Source organism: Psittacula echo (assembly GCF_963264785.1).
Source record: "Psittacula echo genome assembly, chromosome: 15".
NCBI lineage: Eukaryota > Metazoa > Chordata > Aves > Psittaciformes > Psittacidae > Psittacula > Psittacula echo.
Window position 1 is genome coordinate 4,471,977 of NC_137751.1, and position 27,990 is coordinate 4,499,966.

General features: G+C 52.8%; 1 protein-coding gene across 1 annotated transcript in view; it reads left to right on the top strand.

Annotated features, from left to right (window-relative positions):
• Positions 1-3,840: 3,840 nt before the first annotated feature.
• The window catches only part of STX1A (syntaxin 1A), a gene marked incomplete at its 5' end in the record, with an annotated part of 56,459 nt that continues 32,309 nt past the window's right edge, over positions 3,841-27,990 (top strand). Inside the window, 3 exons of the mRNA XM_080629983.1 lie at positions 3,841-3,870; positions 16,710-16,787; positions 17,982-18,081. Coding sequence (XP_080486109.1) covers positions 3,841-3,870; positions 16,710-16,787; positions 17,982-18,081 — 208 coding nt within the window. The remainder of the gene's footprint in view (positions 3,871-16,709; positions 16,788-17,981; positions 18,082-27,990) is intronic.

Genomic DNA, 27,990 nt, shown 5'->3' on the forward strand with positions numbered 1-27,990 from the left:
GTATTTCAATGCAAGGCAGAGTACAACTGACACGAGCAAAATCACACTCCATTGAATCAGTCAAAGAATAAAGTGTCTGTGGGGCCCTTTTCCTGCACTGAAATGATTGCTTTAGTTTGATTGAATTTTTCTCACTGCTTTGGTTTGCGCAGGTTTTGAAAGTGAACCCTAGTGCTGTGTAGACTGGAGGTGATTCCCTTTCTCATCTGTCAGGATTGTTTTTTAGAGTAACACAAAAAAAAATCAGAAAGAACTGATGGAATCAGACTTCTCTGTAATTTATTCACAAGTTCTTATACTTCAAAAAAATCTGACTTTCAAAACAGTTGGGAGGGTTTCTGCAATGTGTGAGAGAAAAACTTGTCTTGGAGATGTGATTCCAGGTTGTTTCAAGCTTTCCAGATCTGACAAGGAGAGGACTGGTCCTTTGGGCAGGAGTGAACGGTGGCCTTCCTGGAACTTCACTTGCACTTGGAAAACCTCAAAAGTCAAGCTGGATACCAAGATCTAGTCCACTGCTTTCCTTCAGGCAACATAAGCTGGACTTACAGCCCAAGAGATGTTTGTTCAACCTGTTCTTTACATGAAGATGGAGACTACAGATCACCCCTTCCAGATGGGGTTTGGTTTGGTTTTTATATAGCAAATTTTCTTGTATAGAGCAATTGACAGTGGCAGCTTGTGCCTGAGCTGAGCAAAGCCTGTGCTTGGGCTGCTGCTGGAGGCGTGAAGAGAAGGGAGTGTGTGATTCCTGCCAGGTGGTTATTGTTCCTCTGGGGGGTTCCCATCCCACACTGCCAGTGCCTGTGATATCTTGTTTTCTGCTGTTGGTATCCTTGTGAGCACTGTGATGCTCTTACAGCTCTGGAGGTGGTATCAGGAGTCTGAGAGATCAAACTGTAACCCAAATGAGTGGCCACTTCTCTTGCTGCTGGGAACACCAAGCCCAGCTTGCTTCTCAACACTACCTGCAATGTCCAGTGTTTCCACTGCAGTTGTGCTTGCAAGGCCTGGATTCCCTCCTTCTTCCCCTTGGTCACCTCTCCTTCTCCAGCCTTTTCCGTCTCCTGTCGCATTTTGATTTTTTCTTATTTTTGTGCATGTCATAGAATCATAGAATCACAGAGTGGTTTGTGTTGGAAGGGAACTTAAATCTCATCCAGTTCCAACCCCCTGGCACGGGCAGGGACACCTTCCACTAGAGCAGCTTGCTTCAAGCCCCTGTGTCCAACCTGGCCTTGAACACTGCCAGGGATGGGGCAGCCACAGCTTCTCTGGGCACCCTGTGCCAGCGCCTCAGCACCCTCACAGGGAAGAGCTTCTGCCTAAGAGCTCATTTAACATTCCCCTCTGTCGGTTTAAAGCCATTTCCCGTGTCCTGTCCTTTCACACACAGACCTCTGTATATGCATAGATCTGTCCCTTTCTGTAGTTTGATCCTGGATGCAGTTTTGGCCCTGCTTTTGCTATGCTACGCACTCCTCACTCTTAGCACCCAAAACCCCTGTGTGCCCCTGCAGCTCTTCACCCCATGGCAGCAGAGCTGAGCTGTGATACTGTGGCACCTGCCTGTGCCATCACCAACTTTCCAGGGTTCCCGGAACCCAGGGCTGAGCAAAACCACTCTGAGAATGGTACAAGGTGTGCAGGACAGGATGGGCTGGATGTGGTAGAACACACCAATGTGGACCATCCAAAACTGCAGCCAGTGGAGAGGCCCCGTGTGCACAGGGCACAGAGCTTCCCTTTTCCCACAGTAGTCAGGTGCCTTTCTGGGTGCATTGCCTCAAGCACCAGTAGTGCAGTGTCCCTTCCCTGCTAACATCATGTCCTTGCTTGCTGGTATCTCTGCTTGACTGGGGCTTGACTGGACTCCTGGACATGGGCAGTGTGGAGACAGGAGTCCTGTCCTTGGAAAAGCAATGGCGCAGCATCCTCTTGTCATTCGGGCAGTTGAGATTGTAGACAATACTGGCTTTTCAAGAGCAACTTTTTAATGACTACTGACATGAAGAGAAGCACTTGGAGTTATGGCTGTTGGCATCATCTCTTCTCCCCGAGCATGGGGAGAAGGAACATGTGGCTTGTTGACTGCCAGACATGCCACAGTCCTCCCCTTGCCAGCGTCTCCTGATGGGCATGGGCAGCATGGTCCATGAGTGCTGCGCTGAGGCTCCTGCACAGGGAGCTGGGGCAGAGGGGCTCATCTTAACCAGCTCATCCCTGCCTTGCCTCCAGGATCCTGCCTCTCCCATGGACAGGATTTAACCTGTGTTCTTGGCGCTGAGGAAGGCTCCCTCAGTGCTGCTGCACTCATTGCCTCCAGTCCTGGCTTTCCAGTCTATTCCTCGACATATTGCTTCTGACAGCTGCTTCAGGATCTCTGTCCTGTGCCTCCAAAGGGAGCAGTGTCCCTGAAGTGGTAGCAGTGGATGCAGAATGAGTTAACAACTCCAGGTGGTTTCTGAGCTGCAGCCAAGCTGCAGGTCTTGCTGCTCCACTCCCGTGTCACGGGGAGCCTGGCCAAGCTCTGGATTTCGGTTGTCCATGCTGTCAGCCTTGCTCAGGGCCAAGGGCTTGCTCTTCTCTGCATTGCTGGTGAGGATTAATGCTGTATCTCCTCACTGTGCATTGCTTGAGCTCTCCCAGCAGCAGTTGCAGTCCAGTGTCTCCTGATAGAGGCAAGCCCTCAGGAACAGCAGGGTCGCTCTTAGACCAGCTGCAGCATCCACCAGCACCTTCCTGCAACCTCTGCTCAAAATACCGTGGTAAACTTTCCTGTGTAAGGGGAGCACATGCGACTCCTCCAGCTGCTCTGCTGCATTTGCAGTTGCTGTCAGTTGCCTCACTCACCTGAAAGCTCAGCAGAACATCAGGTGCTGCAGACACAGGCGCTGCTCAAGCCAAGTGTGCCTCTGACTTCTATTTCTTTGCAGTCCCTGTGGCTTACAGCACAAAGGAAGAGCAGCCTGAGCCTCCTCCGCTTGGTCCCTCCATCTCCAGGGCTCTTGTGTGGCTGCTCTCCCAAGAGCCCTGGAGATGCCTATGTCTCAGTTCTTAGGGTCAGAGGCTACTCTGCCCACTGTGTCAGCTCTTGCCATACTTGAATCTCTTGCTGTTTTCATCCTCTAAGATGTCAGGGCCCCAGGCATCTTAGCTTTCCCTCAGAGACATTTAAACCCGCTTAGGGTTTGCTAAGGCCGTTTCTCATTGAGATACAGGCTTCTGGTTCCAGGGATTATGTGCACAGAGCATGAACCTGGAGGACCATGGGGAGAGGTCTTTCTCAAGACACTTGGATTTGGATGGCTGGATGTTTTGCAGGGAGCATGAGTAAGGTTTTCCTGGGACATTCCTGGCAGTGTTCAAGGCCACACTGGATGGGGCTTGGAGCAAGCTGCTCTAGTGGAAGGTGTCCCTGCCCGTGGCAGGGGGTTGGAACTGGATGAGCTTTAAGGTCCCTTCCAACCCAAACCAGTCTCATTCTACGATGCCATTTCTGCTTGACTCTCACCTGGTTTAGGACACAAGGGCTGCTCCTGTGCAAAGCCACCCCCTCAACTGCTGGCTCTGGAGCCTGTGCCAGGAGTGTTGGGAGGACGAGGCCCGACCCCCGCACCAGGAGCACCCCAGCAGTGGCCGCCCCGTTGATGCTGGGTACATCCAGGGCTCGATGCGACCGGTGGCGCCGAGGGTGGCCCAGGTGGACTCTCTCGCCGCCCCTCCCGACTCCGCCGCTGCCGCCGCCCCGGCTCCCCCGCCCCGGTCCCGGTGGCAGCCCCGCTCCGCGCACGCGCGGCTCCCGCCCCTCCCTCGCGCACGGCCGGGCGCAGCGGCAGGATGAAGGACCGGACCGGCGAGCTGCGCGCCGTGAGTGGGGGGGCGCGGGTGGCGGGGGAGCCGGGGGGGGGCTGGGGCTGGGGCTGGCACCCCCGAGCCTCACGGCGACGTCGGGGCCAGAGCGGGGTTTTCCCGGGCATCCCCCGGGCTCCTCCCGCTCCGGTTCTCCCCGGAGACGGGCGGTTCGAGCGGCGGGCGCTGGCGCGGGGGGGGCACATCTCCCCCTGGCACCGGCTGCTCGCGGGGGCCGAGCCCCGGGGGGCTGCGGGCGATAAAGGGGACGTTTATTATTGCAAGCGGCGGGAAGGCAGCGCCCGGCGTGGGGTTGTGGGGGGTGTGGGGCTGCGGAGGGAGCTCCCGCGGGCAGAGGGGCCGAGCAGTGCCGGAGCCCCCCCGTTACCCCCCGGGGCCGCTTCACGCCCCGGCCGCCCCCGTTTGCTTTTTCATTCTCCGGGCCCCGCTGATGTCATCCGGGCTGGGCAGAGCCGGGGCCGCTCCGCCCCCGGGGGGGCACCCGCATCGCGCGGGTCGGCCTCCGCAGCCCCCCGCTACCCGGGCCCGCCGCTGCCGACGTCCGCTCGGCTCCCGGTGCGGTGCCCGCGGGGTGCGCTGGGAGGCTGCAGCCTGTCCCGGGGGAGCGCCCGGTCCCGGTGTAACCGCGCAGTGCCCCAGGGGGGGACACTCGCACCCTTCGGGACCCCCCGAGGGCACGGGGCCGACCGCTGCAGCGTGTGCGGGCAGCGGGGATGCGCGGGAGGGTGGCAGAGCTCGCAGGGCCAGGGCGCTGCTCCAGCATCCTCCCGCCCGGTGCCATCGCCCGGCGCTCGCTTTGCTGCTTTCCGTGGTTTGTTTTGAATGACTTCAGGGTCTGCCATCGCGGGGGGGGGCCGTGTCGAGCCAGGGGTGGGGGGATGCCAATGGGTGCCCGGGTCTGTCCCCAGAGAGACCCTCATCAGAGAGTTGCTTCAGCCGGGAATTTGGCTCCATCTGGAAAAGCCCTGGAGGATGAAGCTGGGATGATGCCAGCACAGGGCTCAGCGGTGGCTGTTGGGGTGAGGGGTGGTTGTTGGTGCTGAGGGATGGCTGTCGGGGCTGGAGAAGGAAGGGGCTATATAAAGAACTGCACCCCCCGCTCAGCCTGGAAAGCATCCAAACAGGGGGCTCTTTCTCCACCAACAGCACAGGCTGTGTAATAGGATTTGGAAAATAGGCTTTTTAATAATAATAATAATAGTAAAGATGAGCCCCACGAATGTCCTCTTGGCAGCCGGCGCTGGCTGGGAAGTGATGCCGTGGGGTATTTTAAAATCTCTCCATTCCTTTAAATACATCTTGAGAAAAATAAGACATATTCTTGCCTCACTCCTGCTGCTGATCCATATTCGTCAGCCTAATGCTGAAGGGTGCAGCATCCTCCTGAGGGCTCCCTGCTGCATCCGGGGGCTCCTGGGGATGAATGGGTGGAGTCCAGTTTGGAGCATCCGGATGCCCCAGAGCTGAGCAGGTTCCCATGCTGGGGCAAAGCCTGTGGGAAATGTGGGTTTCCAGCCCCGGTGGTGGCAGTCACCTGAGAGGAGCCGGATGCTGCAGTTGACAGAGTATGGGGAGTGCTGGGGCTGGTTTGGTTTGTGCTGCCAGCAGCCAGCCTCATCCACAGCCTGGGCCACTTTCTTCCGGTTTTAATGCAGCTTCTAAAATACGGCAGGAATGATGAAAAAGCAGATTAAAGCCATTGCTGGAGCTGAGGAGGGGGTGCAGGGTGTCACCGCCGTGCAGAGCAAGAGCTTCATGTCTTAATGGGATGTTTAAAATGGTACTTGAAATTCAAAGCGCTCATCCTGTGTCTTTTCTGGACCTTGGGGCTTTGGTTGTGTTCAAACTCGCTCAAGCTTATCTTGTGCCCTGTGGGGTGGAGGGTCATGGTGGTGCCCCCAGCCCTGCACCAAGCCAGGGACAGGAAATTCAGCTTATGGCTGAAAACCTTGCTCCTGATGTGGAGGCAGCACAGCAAGGCCTGGCCGGGGAGGATGCCCGGGAGGAGAGCAGCAGAGCTTTGCTGTCAGCTGCATGCGGGTAGGTGCCACGGCTTTGGCCATGAATGGTGGTTTCAGCCCATCGGGAGTGGGGCTGGAGCTGGTCCCCTTCCCTGAAACCCACAAAAGCAGCCTTGCTGCTGCAGGTGTTGGTGAAGAGCAGGGATGGGACAAAAAATACCCAAAAAAGAATTCATTTTGCTTTTGGGACAGTCTCTAAGCTGCTTGTCCCTGTGCTCTGGGCACCTATAATGTCTTTATTTGGGCTCTGCTTGTGTTGTGTTCTTGGAAGCTTGAGGAGGGTGGTGCTGAGGGTGCTGCATGTAAAGAGCTGTCAGCAGCTGCAGATGGGGGAAGATCCAGAGCTCTGCTGCCTGGGCTCAGCCGGGCATCCCAGCTGGGTGCTTCAGGGCTGCGAGTGGCCTGTGCTGCTCCATCCTGCCTGGGCAGTGTCAGAACAGTCTGGGTGAGATGTCAGGATTTCAGGGTGTGAAACAGGTCCAGCTGGTGAAATAACAATGAATTATGTTTTGAGAGAGAGTGGGAGGAGGTGAAGTGTGCGAGTGTCATAGGATCACAGGGTGGTTTGTCTTGGAAGGAACCTTAAAGCTCATCCAGCTCCAACCCCTGCCACAGACAGGGACACCTTCCACTAGAGCAGGTTGGGCCAAGCCCCTGTGTCCAACCTGGCCTTGAACACTGCCAGGGATGGGGCAGCCACAGCTTCTCTGGGCACCCTGGGCCAGCACCTCAGCACCTTCATGGTACCACGTTTCTTCCCTATGTCCAACCTTATGCCACCCTTGTCCTGTCTATACAGGCCCTGGTCAAAAGTCTCCATCTAAGCCCCCTTGAAGTCCTGAGCAGCCACAGGAAGGTCTCCCTGGAGCCATCTCTTCCCTGGGCTGCAGAGCCCCAACTCTCTCCCGTTTCTCCACAGCAGAGCTGTCCCAGCCCTTGGGCCGTTTTGGAGGCTCCTCTGGACCCACCAGGTCCATGCGTGTCTTGTGCTGGGGACCCCTGAGCTGGATGCAGAGCTCCAGGGGGTCTCAGGAGAGCAGAGCAGAGGAGGAGCATCCCCTGCCTCGACCTGCTGGTCACACTGCTGGTGATCAGCCCAGGAGACACTTGGCTTTGTGGGCTGCAAGCGCACACTTCTGGGCCATGTCCTGTTTGTCACCCAACAGTATCCCTGCGTCCTTCTTCACAGGGCTGCTCTCCATCCATCCATCCATCCTTCCATCCATCCATCCATCCTTCCATCCATCCATTCATCCATCCTTCCATCCATCCATCCATCCATCCATCCATCCATCCATCCATCTATTCATCTGTCCATCCTTCCATCCATCCTTCCATCCATCCATCCATCCATTCATCCATCCTTCCATCCATCCATCCATCCATCCATCCATCCATCCATCCATCCATCCATCTATTCATCTGTCCATCCTTCCATCCATCCTTCCATCCATCCATCCATCCATTCATCCATCCTTCCATCCATCCTTCCATCCATCCTTCCATCCATCCATCCATTCATCCATCCTTCCTTCCATCCTTCCTTCCATCCTTCCTTCCATCCTTCCTTCCATCCTTCCTTCCATCCTTCCATCCATCCTTCCATCCATCCTTCCATCCATCCTTCCATCCTTCCATCCATCCTTCCATCCATCCTTCCATCCATCCTTCCATCCATCCTTCCATCCATCCTTCCATCCATCCTTCCATCCATCCATCCATCCATCCATCCATCCATCCATCCATCCATTCATCCATCCTTCCATCCATCCTTCCATCCATCCATCCATCCATTCATCCATCCTTCCTTCCATCCTTCCTTCCATCCTTCCTTCCATCCTTCCATCCATCCTTCCATCCATCCATCCATCCATCCATTCATCCTTCCATCCTTCCATCCATTCATCCTTCCATCCTTCCATCCTTCCATCCTTCCATCCTTCCATCCTTCCATCCTTCCATCCTTCCATCCTTCCATCCTTCCATCCTTCCATCCATCCATCCCCAGTCCATGCTGGTACTGGGGATTGCCCTGAGCCAGGCACTGGACCTTGCCCTTGGCCTGGTTGAACTTCATGATGGTCACACAGACCCACTCTTCCAGCCTGCCCAGGTCCCTCTGATGCCACTCTGCCCTCCAGCCTATCGACTGCACCACTGCTCTGTGTCAGCTGCAAAGGTGCTGAGAGTGCTCCTCATCCTGCTCTGTCAGTGGTGAAGATGTCAGGCCGGCTGTGGAAGTTGCATTTGGCAGTTCCTGGTTCCAGAGTCCCCTCTTTCCAGCAACACTCAATTCCTTGTGCTTGCTCCCCAGTGCTGAAGGGAGAGGATGCCAAAGTACTACAGGCTGCTGTGAGATGTCTGCCTGGGCCAGGACAGGGTGTTTCAAGGGGACACAGGAGCTGCAGGGCTGTGGGGCTTGGTGGCTGCGTGGACCTGGATGGTTTGGGTCAGGGTTGCTGTCGCTTGAGGAGCTCCATGCACTTGGTGTTGCTGGTTGTTAGAAACACGTGGCTGGTGATTTCGGGAGAATGGGCTCTGCTGTCGGCAGTTCACACAGCCAGTGAGCAGAATTACCAATAGTTCTCGAGTTCTGGTGTCTGCAGCAGTCACTGGGCTCTGCTTGGGTGAGGAAAGACCATTTATCAGTTGGCAGATCCTCTCCCCATTCCCTACCAGACAGTGCTCACCTGATGTTTTATCTCGCAGTTGCATGGTGGAAGTGTTCCTTGAGATGGACACTGCCCACATCGTGGGTTTGGGTGCTGTAGGGAGAGGTTTGGCAAGGCCAGTGTCCAGGCCTGGTGGGTTTCAGTGGTGGCGGAAGCTCCTCCAGTGTGAGAAGGACTTTCCCCACAAAGGTGACAGGAGAACAAGGACAGTTTGGCCTGGAGGCCCCCTCTTGGGCCCCCAGCACAGACCTTGTGTGATGGGACTGGTCATCTGCCTAAGACTGGGTGGCTGCAGAAGTATTTGTAGGACTGAAGCCGTAGCAGTTGCTTGCCACAAAGCATGGCAAAGTGATGGTCACATTCCTGGTCACCTTCCATTTGGGTCTGAGGACTTGCCTTGCTCAAATGAGTGTTGACTGAGAACAATCCCTCTGGGATTTAAAGAGTTGCCCTTTATTTCATGTCTACCTTCTGTTCCTCATCATACCTAGCTTTTGAGTAGGGAGCTGGTTCCCAGCCCATGCCAACAGGAGAGGCATGAGCACAAACCCAGACCCACTGTTGCACGTCTCCAGCTTCAAAATGATTTCCTGGGCCCCTTTCCTCCTGCGCCCGTTCTCCTCTCTGCTGGCCATTTCCAAGGGCCTTTCTCCAGCAGTGTCCATGTCTGTGTGCTGTGCTGTTCCTCCCAGTGACTGACCCCATCCCCACTCCTGCCTCCACGTTCCAGGTTCAAGCACTGCCTCCTGCCCATGAGAGCTGTGGGGAGGTGTGCGTTCGAAACAGAAGGGTGCAGGAAGCAAGGCTTGCTCTGGGTCCGGCTCTGTGGATCCACCTCTTCCCTCCTGCAGGAGCTGAGATCTGCAGCGCGGGCACTGAGGACTTGCAGCCAGAGCTTGCTCCATCCCCTGCTATCAATAATCCCCACTGACGATTCCTCTCCTGGGGGCACAGATGTGAAGTGAAGCAAGGTTGCTGTTTGCAGCAGGAGTCAAGTCTCCTTGATCTCCATCTGGGCAGTGGGGCTTTGCCAGAGCCACCCTCTGGTGCACAAGTCCCTGCTGACCTCCAGAGACAGATACATTTGCTTATTTAAACTGCTATCTTCTTCCCTCTTTTAACCCTCTCGATTGCCTGGTGTGTTCTCAAGCTCTTCTGTTCAACTAAAAGGGTCACGTAAGTAGTTCAGCTGGTGCATGGTGGCCGGTGGCTCCATGTTTTGTGTGTCCGCAGCCCGCACAGCCGCCCAGACCAGCTCTGCTTTGACATCACTACGATGCTGAAAAGTGGTTTTTCTGGGGGCTGAAAGGAACAAAGCTGCTGGGGAAGGCTCTGACCACTGAACCGAGCCTGGCCCGACTGTGTCCGTGCCACAAGCATGTTTCTCTGGGATAGAGGAGCTGCTTCACTGGCTCCCCCATGCTTGTGGATAGCGGGATGGGGTGAGGTACGGCGAGACCTTGCTCCTGGGGTCTGCTGGGCCTGTCAGCTGGGCATGGATGAACAACCTGGGGGGTTCAGTCTGGAGAAGAGAAGGCTCAAGGGGGACCTGATCGCTCCCTACAACTGCCTGAGAGGAAGATGGAGCCAGGAGGGGCTGGGCTCTGCTCCCAAGGAACAAGGGATGGGACAAGAGGAACCGGCCTCAAGCTGCACCAGGGCAGGTTTAGATGGAGCTGAGGAACAATTCCTGCCCCAGAGGGTGCTCAGGCATTGGAACAGGCTGCCCAGGGCAGGGCTGCAGTCACCGTCCCTGCAAGTGTTCACAGCCCATGGAGACGAGGCCTCAGTGCCATGGGTTAGTGGTGGCCTTGGCAGTGCTGGGATAAAGGTTGGATTGATGATCTTGAAAGTCTTTTCCAACCTGACTGATTCTATGATCCTGTGGTGGGAGGTAACAGAGGTGATGTGCACTGAGTCTGCAACAACTGCCTTGATGCTTTTTGTCTGAGATGTTTCTCTGCTCCCCAGCACTTGTGGGGTCCCTGGTGTCTGCTGAGGAGCTCCAGGTCTAGTGCGCTGGGGGCTTGGTGCTCACACTGAAGTCAACCTGAATGCAGAAACACTCTTTGCCTCCCGAAACCTGGTGCCATGCTGGGGATGCCAGAGAGTAATTGAGAGGTTGGGTTCACAAGCCGTGCGTGTTGGCTGAGTGCTGGATGTCTAAAAGCGCTCGAGCCAAAGGGGCTCAGGCCAGTACCCGTTGGTTTAATTGCAGGTGTCTTTGTGCAGGCTGCTTGGGAGCTGTACAAATGTTTGTTTTGCTGTTTATCTCCCCGTTAACAAGATTTCTCAGGAAATATGCAAAGTGATCACTACAGGCAGAACATGTACAGTCAGGCTCATTAGGCTAAGTACTGTGATAAATTGCTACTTCCAGAAAATTACGTGGATTAGCAAAGAGGAGGAGAGTGAGCCCAAGTGGAAGATCCGGGAAGATGAAGTGTGCAGCAATGCCCTGGCTCCAGGCGGCTGCGGGGTGACCTGAACAAACTTGCAGCAGGGGATGGCTGGATGTCCTTGGAGCGCAGCACCTGCAGGGTTATCCTTGGAGGAGATCATGGAGGGGGAGGCAGGCAGGAAAGGACGCTGCGGGAAACTGATGCTGTGTCAGGAGCAGAGCAGGCACAGAGCCAGCGGGACCGGCCTGGGGACATTTAAAAGGAGGCAACTTTGGAAGCACAAGGAGCAGAAACTTTTGCTGAGCTGGAAGGCAGGGGGAGAGGGCAGGCCTGGTGTGCCTCAGGGCTGTGCCTCTGCCTTTGGTGGCTAATGCAGGGCTGGTGTTGGGAATAGGGGTGCTGCCTTGCCCCCCAAACAGGGGAGCAGACTGATGGCTGCAAGCAGAGGATAGGCTGTGGCATGTGGTGTGTCAGGGGCTCAAAGGATGGTTTGTGTTGGAAGGAGCCTTCAAAGATGACCAGTTCCAACCCCTGCCATGGGCAGGGACAGCTTCCACTAGAGCAGCTTGCTCCAAGCCCCTGTGTCCAACCTGGCCTTGAACACTGCCAGGGATGGGGCAACCACAGCTTCTCTGGGCATCTTCTGTCAGCGCCTCACCACCCTCATGGTACCACGTTTCTTCCCTATGTCCAACCTCACCCCACCCTCGTCCAGTTTAAACCCATTGCCCCTTGTCCTGTCCCTGCAGGCCCTGGTCAAAAGTCTCCATCTTTCCTCTAAGCCCCCTTGAAGTCCTGAGTGGCCACAGAAAGTCTCCCATTGTGCAGTACTTCTGCTGTGATGTTTATTGTGGATTTTCTTGTTTTAAGTCTTCCTTTTACATGCCATTGCTGTCGGGTTTTCCATCAAGTCCTGTCAGACTTTCAGTTTGTGGTGTGTGAAATGACTGCTCATTTCATTTTTCCAGAAGACGTGCCTCCTGGGAGGATTGGTGTCTCACCTGCATGGTGCTGAGGTTCCTTTATATGACCTAGGCAAGAGCACCAAGGCAATGTCATTCCCACTGAAGCATACATAGCCATTTGAGCAACTTGGTCTAGTGGAAGATGTCTCTGCCGATGGCAGGAGGGTTGGAATGGTGGATCTCTGATGATCCCTTCAAAACCAACATGTTCCGTAAGTGTTTGTATGCAGTGCAGCCTGGTTTGAAGGAGAACCATTTTATGAACTACCTTGATTTTCATATGTTGATCCTCTCCTGGTGACAAGGGCCATGTGATCTGTGGTGCCACTTGTGTTGCCTCCTCTGCCCAAGGCTTTCCTTCTCCTTTTGCCAGCAGCTTCCAGTTAGTGGGAAGTATAGTACAGACCCCGTGGTCACCACTGGGCATCATCAGGGCTTGGTAGTCAATTATAGAGTGCTTGGTAGATACAAAAGCATTGTGGTGATCCTGGCAAAAACCTCTCTTGAGTGCTGACCCTTGTGAATACGTGACAGAGTGGAGAGGAGAGTATTGTGGCTGCCACTGCTTCTGCTGCCCACGTGGAGCTCTGGTCTGAGCAGAAGCCATAACAAGGAGGGTGCCACTGTCAGAAGGGTGTTAGGATAAGTTTTAGATGAGCTAAGAGTCTGTGTGCTGGTGTTCACCCCATTTGCCCTTTAGCCACGATTGCAAATCTGTAAAGTGTTGGCTGTAAAGTAATGATGTTTTTCTAGTAGATCATAGTCCATGTTCTAGAGCTATGGGAGGAGGCCGGTGATGTCAGCCTTGCCCTCTGCAGGGCTGGTGGCGCGTCATTCACCTCTGTCATTTGTTTTCAATAGTTCAGTGGAATTTTACCTGCCTGCTTCTGAAGCTGAGCTTAAGAGTTGACCATGGCTCTGACAAGAGGGTTGGGCTGTGAGCCAGAGGGCGGGAGCGTAATTCTGCAGCAGTGAAAGCCAACACCTAAGGACAAAACTCTTGGAAATCTTGCTCTCCCTTGCACTGCTGGTGTTGGGAATTGGAAATGCCTGCTGGCTCATGCAGGTGTTGCTGAATGCTGAAGTCATTTGTGCCTTGAACTTTTATTCATCAGGAAGTTGTCAGTGGGAGGTATGGGCTGCTTTGGTGATTATTAGGATCATAGAATTATTCACTTTGGAAAAGACCTTTAGGATCATAGAGTCCAACTGCTAATCCAGCACTGCCAAGTCCACAGAACTGCTGCTCAGTGGCTGAGCCCATTGCTCCTCTGCCCTGGTGCAGCTCTGCTGCCTGTACCCCCTCCACAGATGGATCTGGATGCGGTCACATTCATCTGCAGCGCTAACAGAAGAGGGCAGGAGCTACAGCCTGCGCACAGCCATTGCTGAGCTAATAGAGAGCTCATTGCGCCCTGCTGCAGCTCGCCCTGCCTGAGCCTCCTGCTTTTTGGAAGAGAGCAGGCTCTGAGTCTATTCAGTTGGTTTGTGTTCTCTGCTGTCTTCCAGAAAGCGCCTGCAGAGGGAACAGGGCTGGTTTGAACCAGAGGGTTGGAATCTGCTCAATAAGTAATTTATTAGCAGTGTGCTTGTTGCAAAACCCACAGGAAACCCCTGGGCTCTGGACCATCTTCCCATTCACTGGTCTGTTCTGCAGGGCGGGTAGAGGAGGGTATGGCACTTCTGCTCGGCCTCCTCTTGGGATTTCAGCCCTTGTGAAAACACCTTCAACCCTGCGAGGCCCTGACAGAGGCTTTAGCAGCTCTGGCTGACCTGCCCTCCCCATCCCACTCCCTGTGCTCTGCAGCACTGGAGGCACCAGGGAGGCAGTGGCTCCCCGAGCCTGGCGTGCTGCCTGTGCTGCCTGCTGCTGCCTGGCCCCTGCAGCCTCAAGAAGTCAGCCCCACAAAAGAAGGGTTATCCTCACCTACACTGTGTGTGGGGTGAAAGCCCAGGGACCCTGAGTCCCCAGTGCTGCCTGAGAGTGCCCAAGGCAGGAGTGAGTGTCATAGAATCACAGCCTAGTTTGGGCTGGAAGGCACCTTAAAGCTCATCCAGTTCCAACCCCCTGCCATGGGCTCACACACCTTCCACTAGAGCAGGGTTGCTCTAGGCCCTGTTGATCAAACCCCTCTTGCTCTTCTGCTCTGGACATGCTGGTGGTAGAGCACCCGTCCCCAGTACCAGTGAAGTGGGGGTGATCAGCACTGCCATGTGGTACCTATATCAAAGTGGTCAACACCAGTGACCCACCAAAGCTGCAGGGCTTGTTACCTGCTGTAAGCTGGTTTTAGAGCTGGGCTCTAGAAAGGTGCTTAGACTTGCAGCTTTTTGCTGTGGCTCTGTTTCCTCTCCACCTTCAAGGAGTCTTGGTGCAGTCTTTGCTGCCTGAGGTTGCAGCATGTGTACCTGGCAGATGCAGAGATGGGGGATGCAGAGATGGAGGATGGCCATTTCGGCAGCTGGGGAGCACTGGGAGGATGATGCGCCTTGTGTGCTTATGTGGCATTGGGACTGCATGCTGCTTGCCTGTCACTGGCAAGCAAGCCTGGGCTTTTGAAGGCTGTGAATTATTTGCTGCTTGTGTTAAGCAGCACCAGAGGGTAGCTGTGACCTAGATCGGAGCTTTCCATGTGGCTTTGAAAACCTGGGATGCTCACAGCTGGGATGCAGGAAGCCAAAACACTGTCAGCTGAGTGGACATTTTAGGTGTCCTTAGGAAGGGTATTTTGGTTTTGTTTCTGCTTTGGCAGCAGTGTATGTGAAAACACTTCAAGCCAGGGTGAGAATGCCTGTGAGGGCTGGCAGTGTGCCTGGGCTGAGCTGCGGGATGGACAGAGATGCTGGGAGCAGGTGATCCTTCAGTGCCTGCAGCCTGGTGGCATCTCCTCCCCCTCGAGTCCTGCTCAGCCAATGCTGCTGCTCTCCTGCGCAGGGTATGTTGTTGGGGGTGGTGGGGCCCTGCGACCAGCCTGACGCTGTGTGTTGCAGGTGGCGGTGGCATGGAGGGTGTTTCCAGTGACGTGGGTTGGACAGATGGTGCCCGGAGTGACACGTGCCCTCCCGAGCAGCCGGCTCCATCTCTGTCATTTCCTCTTTGCAGGGCTTCCAGCTGGGCTTTTGTGCTCCTCGTGCTGTGCACAGTGGGGCAGTGCCAGGTCCTGCCCTACATAGCCACCACCGGGCTGTGCATCAGCATGCTGCTGTGCCCCAGGGGCCAGCTGCCTTCGAATGAGCAGAGCACTGAGACAAGGTGTGCTGTCATCCTGGCAATGCCAGAGATGGACAACTCGCTGCAGTGTCATGGAGTTTGGCCCATGCCTACAGAGCCCTGCTCTGTGAGGAGCAGGAGAAAGATGTCTCTGGATCTGATGGCAAAGCAACAGACAACACCGCTACTCAAACCCCAGCAACAGGCACTGCAGCCACTCCAACCACATTGAAAGACACTGCAGCTGCTCCAACCCCAGTGACAGACACTGTGAGTGTCGTTCACTCAGCTGAAGTTGTCTTTCACTCAAGACCTCAGGTTAGTGTTGCTGAGGTCCATCAAAATCTAAATGCGCCAACCCTTTTCTTGGCTGGTGACTTCTGCCTTGTCCCTGCCTTACTGGGCAGGCAGCTCCTGCCTGCTGACCCTGGTGTGGGGGCCTGGTTGTGGTCAAAATGGTCAAATTCTGAACTCCTGGTTTCTTTGTGTTCACAGAGCAGTGGGGTGAGGGCAGCACTGCTCCTGCTAATGCTTGTTGGGCTGAGGTTTTCATTTGAATCATGGTAGCTCTCCAATCTTGGTATCTTTGGTTAAGCATTTCACTTAGTGGTTACCAAAGGGTGCCATGAGCAGTGGTAAGGCTGAAAGCTGTGATCTCCCCTGGGTGACTCCCCAGATCAGTCACCCTAAGTTGAAAAGACAATTTAAGGGGGAAGGATAGATATTTCATCTGACTGATCTCAAGGTGAGCGGCATCTCTCTGGAGACCACACTGACGAGCTCTCTGCAAAGTGTGAAGGGGCTACAGGGTGACGTGTAACCAGCTGCAAAACATGGTACAGTTACGAGATGAGCAGAGACAGTTCTCTCTCTTAAATCTTCTGCATTCCACTGGTTCCTTCTCTAGTGAAGGTGGAGTAAAGGGAAACTTTTCCGACCCTTTCCCTCCATCATGTATCTGTTTTGGATAATACTCTTTTAAATGTCACCTTATACAGAGGACTGTAATTTTTCTTTCCCCTGTGAGCTTGTGTCCTCTGCCTTGCTGGGACAGGAGGCGTTTTCATTTCTGGTGACAATGACACACATGCTTCAGCAGACAACCCCTCATTTGCCTGCTGTGGCTTTACTAGTTCTATTGTATTCTCTGTTCTCCTACCTCTTCTGCACTCTGCAGCATCCCTTGTGCTTTCTCCTTGCAGCATCCTTCACATTCTTCCATTGCAGCATTCCTTGTTTCCCAACACTGCTGTTTGCAGAGGCCTTGTGCTCACGCACAGCCAAGGATAGCTTATAACATTACCCAGCTCTGTAAATGCATGGGTGTCACTAGCAGTGGTGTTTTGCATTGTGCCTTTATTGATGGAGCTGGCCATCTGCTGCTTTCTTGTTGTCCATAAGTGCTCTGGTGCCTGAGGTGTCCCATGCTGTGACTGGCATTTGCCCCAGCTCCTGGGAGCAAGTGAGCAGAGGAGAAAGGGGAAGGTGCCCCTGAGGGGCTCCTGAAATGGAGTTGCAAACTTGGCAGGAAGCACTTGTTGATGCCTCTGTCCGTGTCATTGCAGGCAAAGGACAGTGACGATGATGATGAAGTCACTGTCAGTGTGGACCGGGACCGCTTCATGGACGAGTTCTTCGAGCAGGTGAGAGGGTTTATTTTTTCTCCAGTGTAGCTCTAAAGTGAGCTCAGACCTCTCTGTTAGCACTGGAGGAGGCTGTGGGGCTGTGGTCCAGGCTCCCACCGCCAGCAGGGAGCAGCAGTAGAGGTGGGGAAAGGTCCCTGCCCTGGCTGATGCTGCTCAGCTGATGCTGGGGGTCCTTGGGGGTTACACTCAGCATGCCACTTAGCAGAAACCAGGCTTCCGCGCAGACCTGAGGCTGTCTTGGGCTCACCTGGCCCTATGGATGCTTTGCTGCTCCATGTGCTCTTCCAGACACCAGTTGGGGCAGTGGAGCCCGGCAGCCTTGAGCTGCCCAACCTCCAGCCTGCTGCTGAAGCTGACCGGCTCCCAGACTGCTCCTGGAGGCATCTCTGCAGAGTAGCAGTGTCTGCATGGGATTGGTTTAATTTTGTGCCTCTCGTTACCAAACAAGAGGTTGTCTTCTGGCATGTGGGTGGCTGTAAGATCTGCATGCAGATTTTTAGCACACCCTTAGCATGGCATGTGTGTAGGGGGTGTTAAAATGTATCTGTGCAGGCAATGAAGTGGGGAATGAAAAAATCTCATATGCAGGTGGAGGAAAATGAGCAAAGTTGTGGTGTGAGTCGAAGGAGAAGACAGAGCTGGAAGGTGGGCAGCCCAGCAGGCAGAGGGCACAAGTAGATGTTCCCCTCTCAGCCATACTGGCATGTCTCCTGGTTGAGAAGTGCAGGGAAGATGCCGGCATGGACTTGCTGGCAAACGTGGCCTCCCTGGCCTGTGGGATGAGGGTCAAACTGAGCTTCTCAACCCCTGGAGCAGAGAGCCATGGGGGACTGAGTCTGTCTTGTGCAGCCTCAGTAGTGCTCTCCGTGCAGAGGTGCAGTGCCTGGGCATCCATAGATCTGATGCTAATTTAAATAAGCCCCAAATGTTTCTCACTGCATCAAAAAGAATATAGGACACAGAGTCTGTATGACATTGCTGTGACTTCAGAGCTGCTGCTGTGATGTGGAAGGTCTGTTTTCACAGTGGTCCTACAGTTTGAGAATCCAACTGGAAAATACTTGTCCAGGAGGCTGTTTGCTGTGGTTCAGATGTGTCATGGTTGCTTTGGGATAGGGGTTAATAATCCCTCCCCTTCCTAAAGGCGCAGGTATCTCACAGAAGACCTCTCTGGTTGTCCCATCTCCACAGGTGGAAGAAATTCGAGGGTTCATCGATAAGATTTCAGAGAACGTGGAGGAAGTGAAGAGGAAGCACAGTGCCATCCTTGCCTCGCCTAACCCCGATGAGAGTGAGTGAGCTGTGAGCTCCGTGTCCCCGTGGGCACATGGCTGCATGGGGCTGGGCCATTTGTGGGGTGGACAGAGTGAGGCAGAAGTCCTCGTCTTCAGTGGCCATAACTGGAAAGCCACCAGCTGCCAAGGTGGTGATGGCCAGGGTGAGGAAGGGCTTGGACCTGTGTGGGGAGTTTGAGGGATGGCTGGTGACTCTGGTGTTGAGAGGTGGTGAGGGTTCGGAGAGGCTGCTGGAGGGAATTGCTGAAGGGTGAAGAATGAAAGGAGAACGGCTGGTTTTGTGCTGCTTGACCATTGTCTTGCCCCAGGTTGCCTGGGGAGGGGATGGGGAAGAGGCAGCAGTTAGAGAACAGGCTGAGCATCGCCTGCTTGGCCCAGGAATGGCGCAGCTCACCTGTGAGTGTGCACTTGTGACCCGACCTTCCTTGTCTTGAAGGACATTTTGTTACTGGCTGCCCAGAGTCTGTCCCCTCCAGGGCACTTGTCTCTAACTGTGAGTTGTTTCTGGAGCTCCCAGGAGGCTGCTGTGCACACATTTTCTTGTGTCCAGCCCTGGGACAAATCAATAGGTATTGAAAATTGCTTGGAAGAACTTGGCGCTTGCAAAATTATCTCATCCTCCCGTCTCCTGGCAGCTGCTCCTCAGCTAAAATTTACTTGGCCAAGCCTGGAAATGAGGGATCTTCTCAAGGAAATTCATGTGTCTCAGATGGCTGACAATGATCCTCCAGGCTCTGTTAGACTGCACTCGCACTGTAAGGTTTTGCAGTGTCTGTTTGTGTGTTTTCAGAGAAGAGCTGTCACTGCTTTGCCTCTGGCTGCTGGGCTCATACGGCATGCACTGGTGCAGGGACTGCTCAGGGCTGAGCCCCAGCTCAGGCTGCAAAGGGCATTTGTGGCCTAAAAGCATAATAATCTATTTAAAAGTCTGAGATCTGCAGTGAACAGGATACAGTGACATTGGCATGACTTCCAGAAGTATCCAGGACGTTGGGAGTGCTCATGGGTTTTTTTTATGGTGTTACCTTGCCTTGGTATCATAGAAAATTCAGTTTATAATGCCCAAACCTGTTTGGACAGCGAAATAAGAGCCTACACCTTGTTTACAGATAAGTGTTTTGTACTATTGTGGTGTGTCCAGGAGGTGCTGGGTCTGATGTATCAGGTGCTCAGTGGTAGGTACGCTTGTGGAATTGCAAAAACACGGCACTGCACCAGCTACTAAGAAGGAGAAAAGTAACTGTTGCATCTGAACCCACCGTGTAAGTGGACAATACCTGTGATGACAGTCAAGGCAAGACATTGCTCTGTACAGGGGGAAATTTTGTGCAGGATTTGGAGTGCTGCTTCTCCGCCCTGGAACAGCACCTTAGTTACTTATTAGTGATCTTTGTGCACTGTAGCATCATGTGAAACCTTCACTACAAGACGATGACTAGTCATCCTTCAGGGTATCAACAGAAAGGCACAGACTTCTCATTCTTGTCTGGAGGCAAATGTGCTCTGTGTGGTGCAGCTCAGTTTGGTGTGAGGTTGTAGCTTCTCCTTAAGCACCACTGGCAGGTCCCTCCTACAGCTGGAGGACCTTGGAGTGAGGCTTCAGAAGATCAGGGCAGAGCTGGGCTGGTAATTTGGGAAACAGATGAACAGTGGTTGGAGTTGCTCTTGGAGCACTGAGTGGAGAGAGGGAGGGAGAGAAGGATGTATGTACAATGTCTGCTGTCTGAATTCATCACTGCTTTTTCAGGGTCACTGACAGACTCCACAGGTACAATCCTACTGGAATCTGTTTCTTAAATGACTGTGTGCTAAGGCAGATGTAAGCTCTTGATGCTCTCCTGCACGTGTTCTTGCGTAAGAAGGTGAGGTCCAGGTGTCTGTGTGAGACCTAGATCTACCCACCTGCCCGACACAAGGCAAAGGTGTTGGGCTGGATCCATGTTGCACAGAGAGCTCACCCCTCCTCTCCCGTCCCCTCCCTTCCTGCCGATCCCTGTTGTGGCTGCACAGACTGTTCCTGGATCCATGCTGCCACTGCTGCCGAGGCTTATTTTGGTGCCTGGTGGGTGGGCAGCTGGCTGGCTTTGCTATCATGCCGGTGGGGTGACAGCCCCTGCCTGCCTGTCTGTGCTTGCAGCTCCAAGTTGGGCAGCATCATGTCCGGACTTGGATGGGCTCAGAGTGGCCAAGGAGCTGTATTCCTCCTTGACTGCTGCTACTTCTGACTTGAATTGCAGTCTTGGTAAACCTGTTCCTGAAGTCCTTCCTGGTGAGCTGCTGCATCTGTTGTTGCTCCTGGCACTTGCGGCAGGCTGTTCATCCTCAGTCCTTCGTCTGAGCCACTTCCCAGGGGAGGTGGCTTTGAGTGGCAAGTCGCCAGCTGGAGAGGAATGAAGTAATGGTTTTGTTGGGTTTTTTTCCTGGGGTGGTCGGGAAGGACTTCTCTGCCATTCGCCTCCTCTCTGTGTTGCATCCGCCCTGTGCCCTCATCGCTGTGTTACATGATGGATGCTGTTCGCTGAATAAATTGTCTCTGAGAATGTAAATCTTCAAATCAAAGTCATGTCTTTCAGCCTGTCAGCTCAGCCCATCTCCACAGGCTTCAGAAGACCCAATAAATATTTCAGATCTGGAAGCAGTCCCATTATGGCTCTGTGCCAGGATGGATGGGGGGCTCAGTTCCATGTACACTCGACCTCCAGTTTCATATTTTAAGCTGTGCAGACTCAAGGTGGTGGCTTTAGGCCCAGGTCCTGGGTGACTTTGTTCAGGCTCTCCATCTGCTGGAGGTTTGAGTTATTCAGAGAGTGGTTTCTGTAATTCCTAGCAGAGACATGTGCCCTCACCTTGGGGCTGGTGCACCATGAGAGACTGGAGGTGCTACTTGTACAGGCAGGAGAGGAGTGTCTTGGAACTGGTCCCATCACCATAAAACCTCTCTCCCAGCACTGGCTACCCTGGCTGCCAGCTCTCCTCCAGTTTCTCCTCCACATCGTTATCAGTTGGGGCACATCGTTCTCAAATGTGGACACCCAGACTGGCTGCAGCACTCGAATCTGTTCGCTCCAGAGGACAACACGGCAGAACCTGGGATTCTGCATTCTGACCTGCTCCTGGGGATGCAGCACAATGCTCTCCAGCAGACCTCATGCAATCCCAGCTTTGCAGCTAGATCTCAGCCTTCTCTTGCTAAATCTCCATTGTCTCGGTGTTGACGCGGGGGGATAATCTGTTATTTGCAGAAATGAGTTTAGGAGGGCTGATATGAGCAAGCCGTAAATCCTGTTACTGTGCTTTGCAGGATTACTTTGGCACTGCTGCATGCTGTGGCATGGGGAAGGCTTTGTGCTTTCTAGGCATGCCAAAAGCAGGGGGACAGCCAGCAGAGAAGGGCAGGGGTGTGGGTGGGAGGTAGAGGAGGGTGACCAGAAGTCCTGTCATTTCCTGGGTCCGCAGCATCATTCTGTGGGCACTGCTGCAACAAGGGGCTCCTGTTGTTTTGGGGGAGCAGTGTCCAAATCTATAGCTAACTTACTGGTAGTTGAAGATGTCAGGGGTGGTGTGCACAGCTGTGTTCCAGGTGGAAGGAAGGGGAGGAGAAGGATTTGATTAAACTGCAGATTTTAGGCAGGTGGTGGGAGCAAGCAAGAGGATGGAGCAGGAAATGCAAGTGCTGAAGGACCCTGAGAGATTTTACAGTGTGGAGAAACAGGAGCACAGCAAGAAGTGAGGTGAGCTGAGTCTGCTGGAGGAGGAAGGGCAGGTACCTGGCATGGGTGCTGTTGGCTGGGCTTGTTTGGTATGCAGTCACAGGCCGAGGAGTGGAGGCTGTGGCTTCAGCACAGGAGACTTTATGCTAGACCAGGCTGGAGTTTGTTAGAAGTGGCTGCTCTTACCCATTGGGTTGTGTCGTGTCCAGGCTGTGACAGTTGGAAACACAGAGCCCTGGTTCTGCTCTGTTGTCCTCTGGAGTGAACAGATGCTAGTGCTGCGGCCAGTTGGGGTGTCTGCAGTTTGAGAACGATGTATCTCAACTGATAAAGATGTGGAGGAGAATCTAGATGAGCAACCGAAGGGCTGGCAGCCAGGGTAACCCAGTGCTGGGAGAGGAGGTGCAGGTAGCAGAGCCCTGACTGTGTCAGCAGCACCCTGCTGAGCAAGCCCAGCAGGAGAATGGGTTTGATGTCAGGCTCGCCGCTGGGATGGGGTGCCTGTTGCATCCCTGACAACTTCAGTGGAGTCACCGTCCATGGAAGCATTCACAAACTGTGCAGACAAGCCCCTCAGTGCCATGGGTTAGTGGTAGACTTGGCAGTGCTGGGGAACAGTTGGACTGGATGAGCTTAAAGGGCTTTTCCAACCTGATTGATACTGTGATTCTATGACAGTGTGGCTGGAAGTTTGTGAGATACCTACAACCTTTTTACTTCTGCATAATGACCAAATAAAGACACCTAGAATCAGATTGTAGGATAGTGCAGGCCAGTTGTGCTGGCCCTTTGCATGGCAGCAGGTCTGTGGGGCGTGTGTATTTGCACCAAGAGGGGCAGAAACCACCACGCTCAAAGAGCGGCAAATCAAGGAGAATGCTGAAAATAGAGAGAATCTCCACTTTTGGCTTGGAGACCCAAACCGGTATCTTACCCAGTACTCAAAAATAGTGTACAGGAGCGTGGCCTAATATTGCAATGCAGTAAGGCAAAAAATATTCTTGGGGGAAGGTTTGGAATAGAATCCTGTTCCTTTTTTAAAAGGCAGTTAGCAGCGTGCTGCTGTACATTTAAATTGCTGCAATAATCAAGTGCTTGAATCATAGAATGTTGCTCCAAAACTTTTCAACACTCGTTTTAGGAGAAAATACTCAGACAGAAAGTATCTCCTGTTTTCCCACAAGCTCCCCCCATAATCCCAGTGTTTTATGCCTCACAACACCGCCCACCGTCACCATGTAGCTCCTGCCTACTCTCTTGACAGGACACGTCGTGCCAGCCCCCTCTGCCTGGTCTCTGCCCACCACACTCCTCCTGCTCCCCTGGTTTGCTCCCCGGGGCTGCTGCCCGCCTGCCCGCCCCTCAGCGCTGCACATCCTGCTCGGTGCGTGGGTGCAGCACCAGCGGCACACGGGTAGATGCCAATAGCGGTTTCTCTGTACCCAGGGAGATGATGGATCCCCGCAGGGGGTGCTGCTGCCCATTTGCCCTTACCTGGGAGCCCCACAGAGAGCAGGGTGGCCGGGGTCTGCCTTCTAACAAGTGCCTGGGCGCTGCCAGCTCCAGCCTGTGCAGGCAGAGCCGTGCTGCCTGCCCAGAGCTGGCTGCCTGTCTGGGAAGGGCTGATCAGCTCCATTGGCAGTCATGAGGAACATAAACATGTATACTTCACCAAATACACTTTGACAAAAACATATACTTTGTTATGTCTCTCAATCATGTGAGGGAATTAACTGTCAGCTAGGTTCCTATCTGTTGCACTCAGTCCTTTGATTCCTGATCATGACGGAGACACACCAGACACGATGTCTCATGATTGGTACCATAGACAGCAGTTCCATATTGTTAATAAAATAACAACTGTTATGCACACTGAGGGATGCTAGAGTTTTATTCTCACTACTGCTACTCATGTTGTATACATTCTCAGTACTATTAGCAAACAGATGATGAGCACTAAAAGGGTTACATTTGATAGGAGCAATACTAGCATTGGCTATAGTTACTACATCTTACTCCATTTGATGTTACACAAACAATCGTTTGTAGCATTTTCCTGACAAACTGGTTGTCCACAGATGTACTCCTGGGGAAAACGTTGAATTAGCTAGGAAGGCAAGGTTCATTCAGTTCATCCACATCTCAGGTGTAATTATCTTGTCTGGTGCTGCTTTTCCACCTCCAGCTCACAAGCGAGATGTCAGTCCTTTTCAGATACCTTCCTGGGGTAATGGCATCACCCAAAGTGGCCATAAGACATGCGGATGGCTAGGATCTGTAGTGTCTGTAAAACACAAAACTAAAGCATAATAATAGCATTCTCTCAAATAGCATTTATTCACAGGGACATAGTCCCATTTTTCTTGTCTGGATTTAATCACTAATACCGCATTGTCTTTTCCAGTGGCAATAATTTCAGCCAGCTAGGGTGGGCTGTTGGGTGTTTGGACCCAAACTTTAGCTCCACTATTCAATTGGTCAGTGGACCCAAATCCACAGTTCTCTTGAGCCATACTTTTCTGTGAGGCTTCCCCCTTACTCGTGCTTTCAACACAGGCAAAATTGACATTTGGGCAACACGTTTTCATGGCTGAATGAAGATATCTTAATCTCCACTAGTCAACAAAATCACCTTGATCTCCCCTTGATAATCTGAATCAATGATGCCCTCAAGTATCTGAATACTTTTGATGGCTAAAGCGGACTTTTTTTTTTATCAAACCACTTTTTTTTTATCAAAGTAACTTGATGGAATATATACTCCAATACCAGTATCAATGACACAGATGCCTCAGGTATTCAGTCTATGCATTTGTAAAACTTACAAATCTCATCTGGAGTTGCTTAATAAGGTGCCAAAGCTCTCTCCTTTATTTCCCAGTATGTGAGGGTCTCTGCTATTGTTAATGGTTTTATTTGTAAATTAGGAGTAGTGGCCCTCATTCAAGGGTTTCCGTTTCCCCAGTGGGTCTGTTGTTCACTGTATGTAGTGCTTCGCACAGACAATCTCTCCATGTGTTTAATTTGCCTCCCCCCTGTAGCAGCTTGGCTTTCGCTGCAGAATCATGGACTCAGAGTGGTTTGAGTTGGAAAGGACCTTCAAAGATCATCCAGTCCAGCCCCCCTGCCATGGGGGCAGGTTGCTCAAAGCCCTGTCCAACATCACCTTGAACACTTCCAGTGATGGGGATCCAGTGAGTGGGAACCAGATGTGTGTGACCAACAGGGGCTTCAGTTTGATGTTGAAAGCAGCCCTTATGTGGTGCTGGGTGTTGAAATTATGGTTCTCACAGGAGTCCCCATTAGAGTCTGGGGGGTGCTGGAAGTATTGGCTTCATGCCCCACTTCCTGAGTGGGATCATGGTGCTTGCTATTCAATGAGGACTTTGGGTACATTGTGAGGTTTCGTTGCCCATGGTTTTGCCCCCAGGAGAGGAGTGCTGGATGGCAGTGCTCCAGGAGAGCAGGGAGTGACGGCAGCTGCGTTTGGGATGGAACCGTGGCTGTACCATGTGAGGAAAGCTGTCATGTGTCCAGGGGTCACCCTGTGTAGGGCTTGGCTGGGGGCTTGACTGGAAGCTTCTCTTCAAGCAGCTGCAGAACCTCCAATCATGTGAAGGGACTGCTGTGATGGATGGTGATTGCCAGATGATGTCTCTGTCTCTTTTGGCTCTTATTTCTTACAATCCCAGTGTTAGGAGGTTGGACCATGGGTTCTCCCAGCACAGCCTCGAATTAAGCGTAAATGAGAACTCCTCTGACAAAAGAGGAGTATCAGAATATCTGCAAGTACCAGTGGAGTTAAACAGCAATGGAGAACCTGCACATTGCTTATGAATGCTGATGGGAAGCAAAGTGATGACGAGCTACGGTGTTGCAGCAGAAACACCCTAACCTGAGACCTTAGGGATTTGAGAGGTGTTCAGTTTGCATTTGGCTGGGGGAATGGGGAAAACTATTGCGGTTTCAGGCAGGATGGCTGCAGAGGCTCCAGCTGGGCAGCACTGGATTTGGAGGCTTTCAGAGGATAGACATGGCCCTGGTGCTTCCCCTGTGGTGACATTTCTGTATCCATGGCCTTGCTGACCTGCCCGCTGATCCTGCTTCAGTTCCTCTGGGTCCACTGGGGAGAAATGTCATCTGATGACAGGCAGCGTACACCCTGAGCTTGCTTTGAATGCCATCAGAGCCGGCTTAATAGGTTTAAGCTTCTTGCAGTCTCTTAGCACTGTTACTGAGCTCCCAGGCCCCACAGAGGTGGAGCATAACTGTATTTCCCTAACTGAGTTATCAGATTATTAGCAAAAAATGCAAATAAAAGAGCTGCTTTGATTGCAAGTAAGAAAACGTGTGTCTGGGGAAGCATTCTGCTGTGAGCACCATGTGGCAGAAAATGAAAGGGCAGCCAAGGCCAAATAATTGTCAGGGAAAGAAGATAAAATGCAGCTGGGATGTGGCTTCCTCTGATTTCTGTCCTGGGGCTCTCCCATGAACGATTTTTCTTAATCGTGTGAAGTTGTAGCTGTTAGAAGCATTCACTGAGTCACTTCCTGAGGCTACCTTCTTGTAGAAGAGCTCACAAAGAGTTAATGGATGATTAATTAGTTTTAAGGTAAATAATTAATAACTGGTGTAGGATCTAACTTGGCTTCTGATCTGTAAATACTGATGTCTGCACAGCTGAAGCGCATGAGTCTGGTCAACTGAAGACCATCTTGTGTAGATACTATTTATTACTTGCCTCCAGCACTTTGCAAACCACTTCTTTTACAGTTCTAATGAGAAGAGTAATCCATCATTCCTGGCTCAGATAACTGGCAGAGGTTGTCATGGCTGGTAATGGCATTTAGCTAGTAGTGGGTTTGACCTGGAAATCTACAATAACTGTGCATGGGAAGGGAAGTACAGCTCATGTGCCACATACAAGCTTGGCACTGAGGAACAGAGGAGATGAAGACCTTCCTGGTGTCCCCATCCTGATGGCAGTGCCCAGGGGCAGGCTGTGGAAATGGGAGCAAGATGTGTGTGGTGCTGATGGTTGAACACTTGGTCATCAGCAAGAGAAGTTGTACAGCACAGAGGGGAGATGCGAAATGGCACCAAGATGTTGCACCTTGTGTTGGAAAGGGGGTAAGCATCTCTGCTCTTGTGTTTTGAGCTCTCTCATGCTCCTGTTAGTGTGGCTGAGTGGGGTTGCTTGGTTCTGAGTACAGCCATGTTGTGACAATATGGATGAGAAGACTCTTACCTGGGATAAGGTGAAACCATTTATCCATGCCAAAATAAAACCTCATATCCTGGAAAAGGTGAAAGCTGCGAGGAGAAGCGCGGGATGAGTGAGAATTCTGCTCATTTGTTAACTAGCATTATTCCACTTTTTCTCTGTGGTGAGGGATCTCTGTACCAGGTTCACCCTCTGCCTTAGAGAAGAGCACTGGTATTCTGTCCCTGTGGTAAAACATGGTGTTCCTTAATTCAAGCAGCCTGCTTCTGGAAGGCTTCGTATGTACCCAGTTGTCCTTAGAGCCCTTCTGTTTTCTCCATGTGCCCCCCAGTTAGAGCTGGAGGCCATCAGGAGACGCATTGACCTGATAATTCCCTATAGCAGTTGCTACCCAGACCCAGCTGGGTAGTGTCTGTCCTCCCTGCCACAAAGTGCACTGGTGAGTCAGAGAGCTAGGTTGTCCCATGGTGGATCCCATGTCAGTGTTCTGGGAGGTTGTTGGTAATACATGCTACTGTCCCCACACAGGAGACCCACCCTGTGGGCACCCTACCCATTTCCTGATACTGTGTGAGACTGGTCAGATCAGAGATGTTGGTTTCAGTGCCCTTGATGTTGTTTTAGCCTTGTTTTGATGGAAGCTATCTCCAAAGCAGCTGTTGAGCGGGAGTCTGAGGGCATGGCATGACACTTCCTACAACAAGGCTTCTTTGCTGGCATTCTTATAGCTGTCACCTCCTTGCTCCCAGTCTGAGACTGTGGGAAGCCTTTTCCTCTTGGGTCTGCTCAGAAGTGGTGGGTACAAGTGTTGAAACTTCTTCCTGTGTCCCTGGAAGCAGAGCCATGAACAGGAACAGCTCCTGAGGAAAGTTTTAGTGGGAAGTTATCAAATGCTGACATGCCCACATGCAGAGCCTGTGTGATTTCCAGCCTTTCCCATGTGTCACGACATCACTCATTCCATGCCTGTG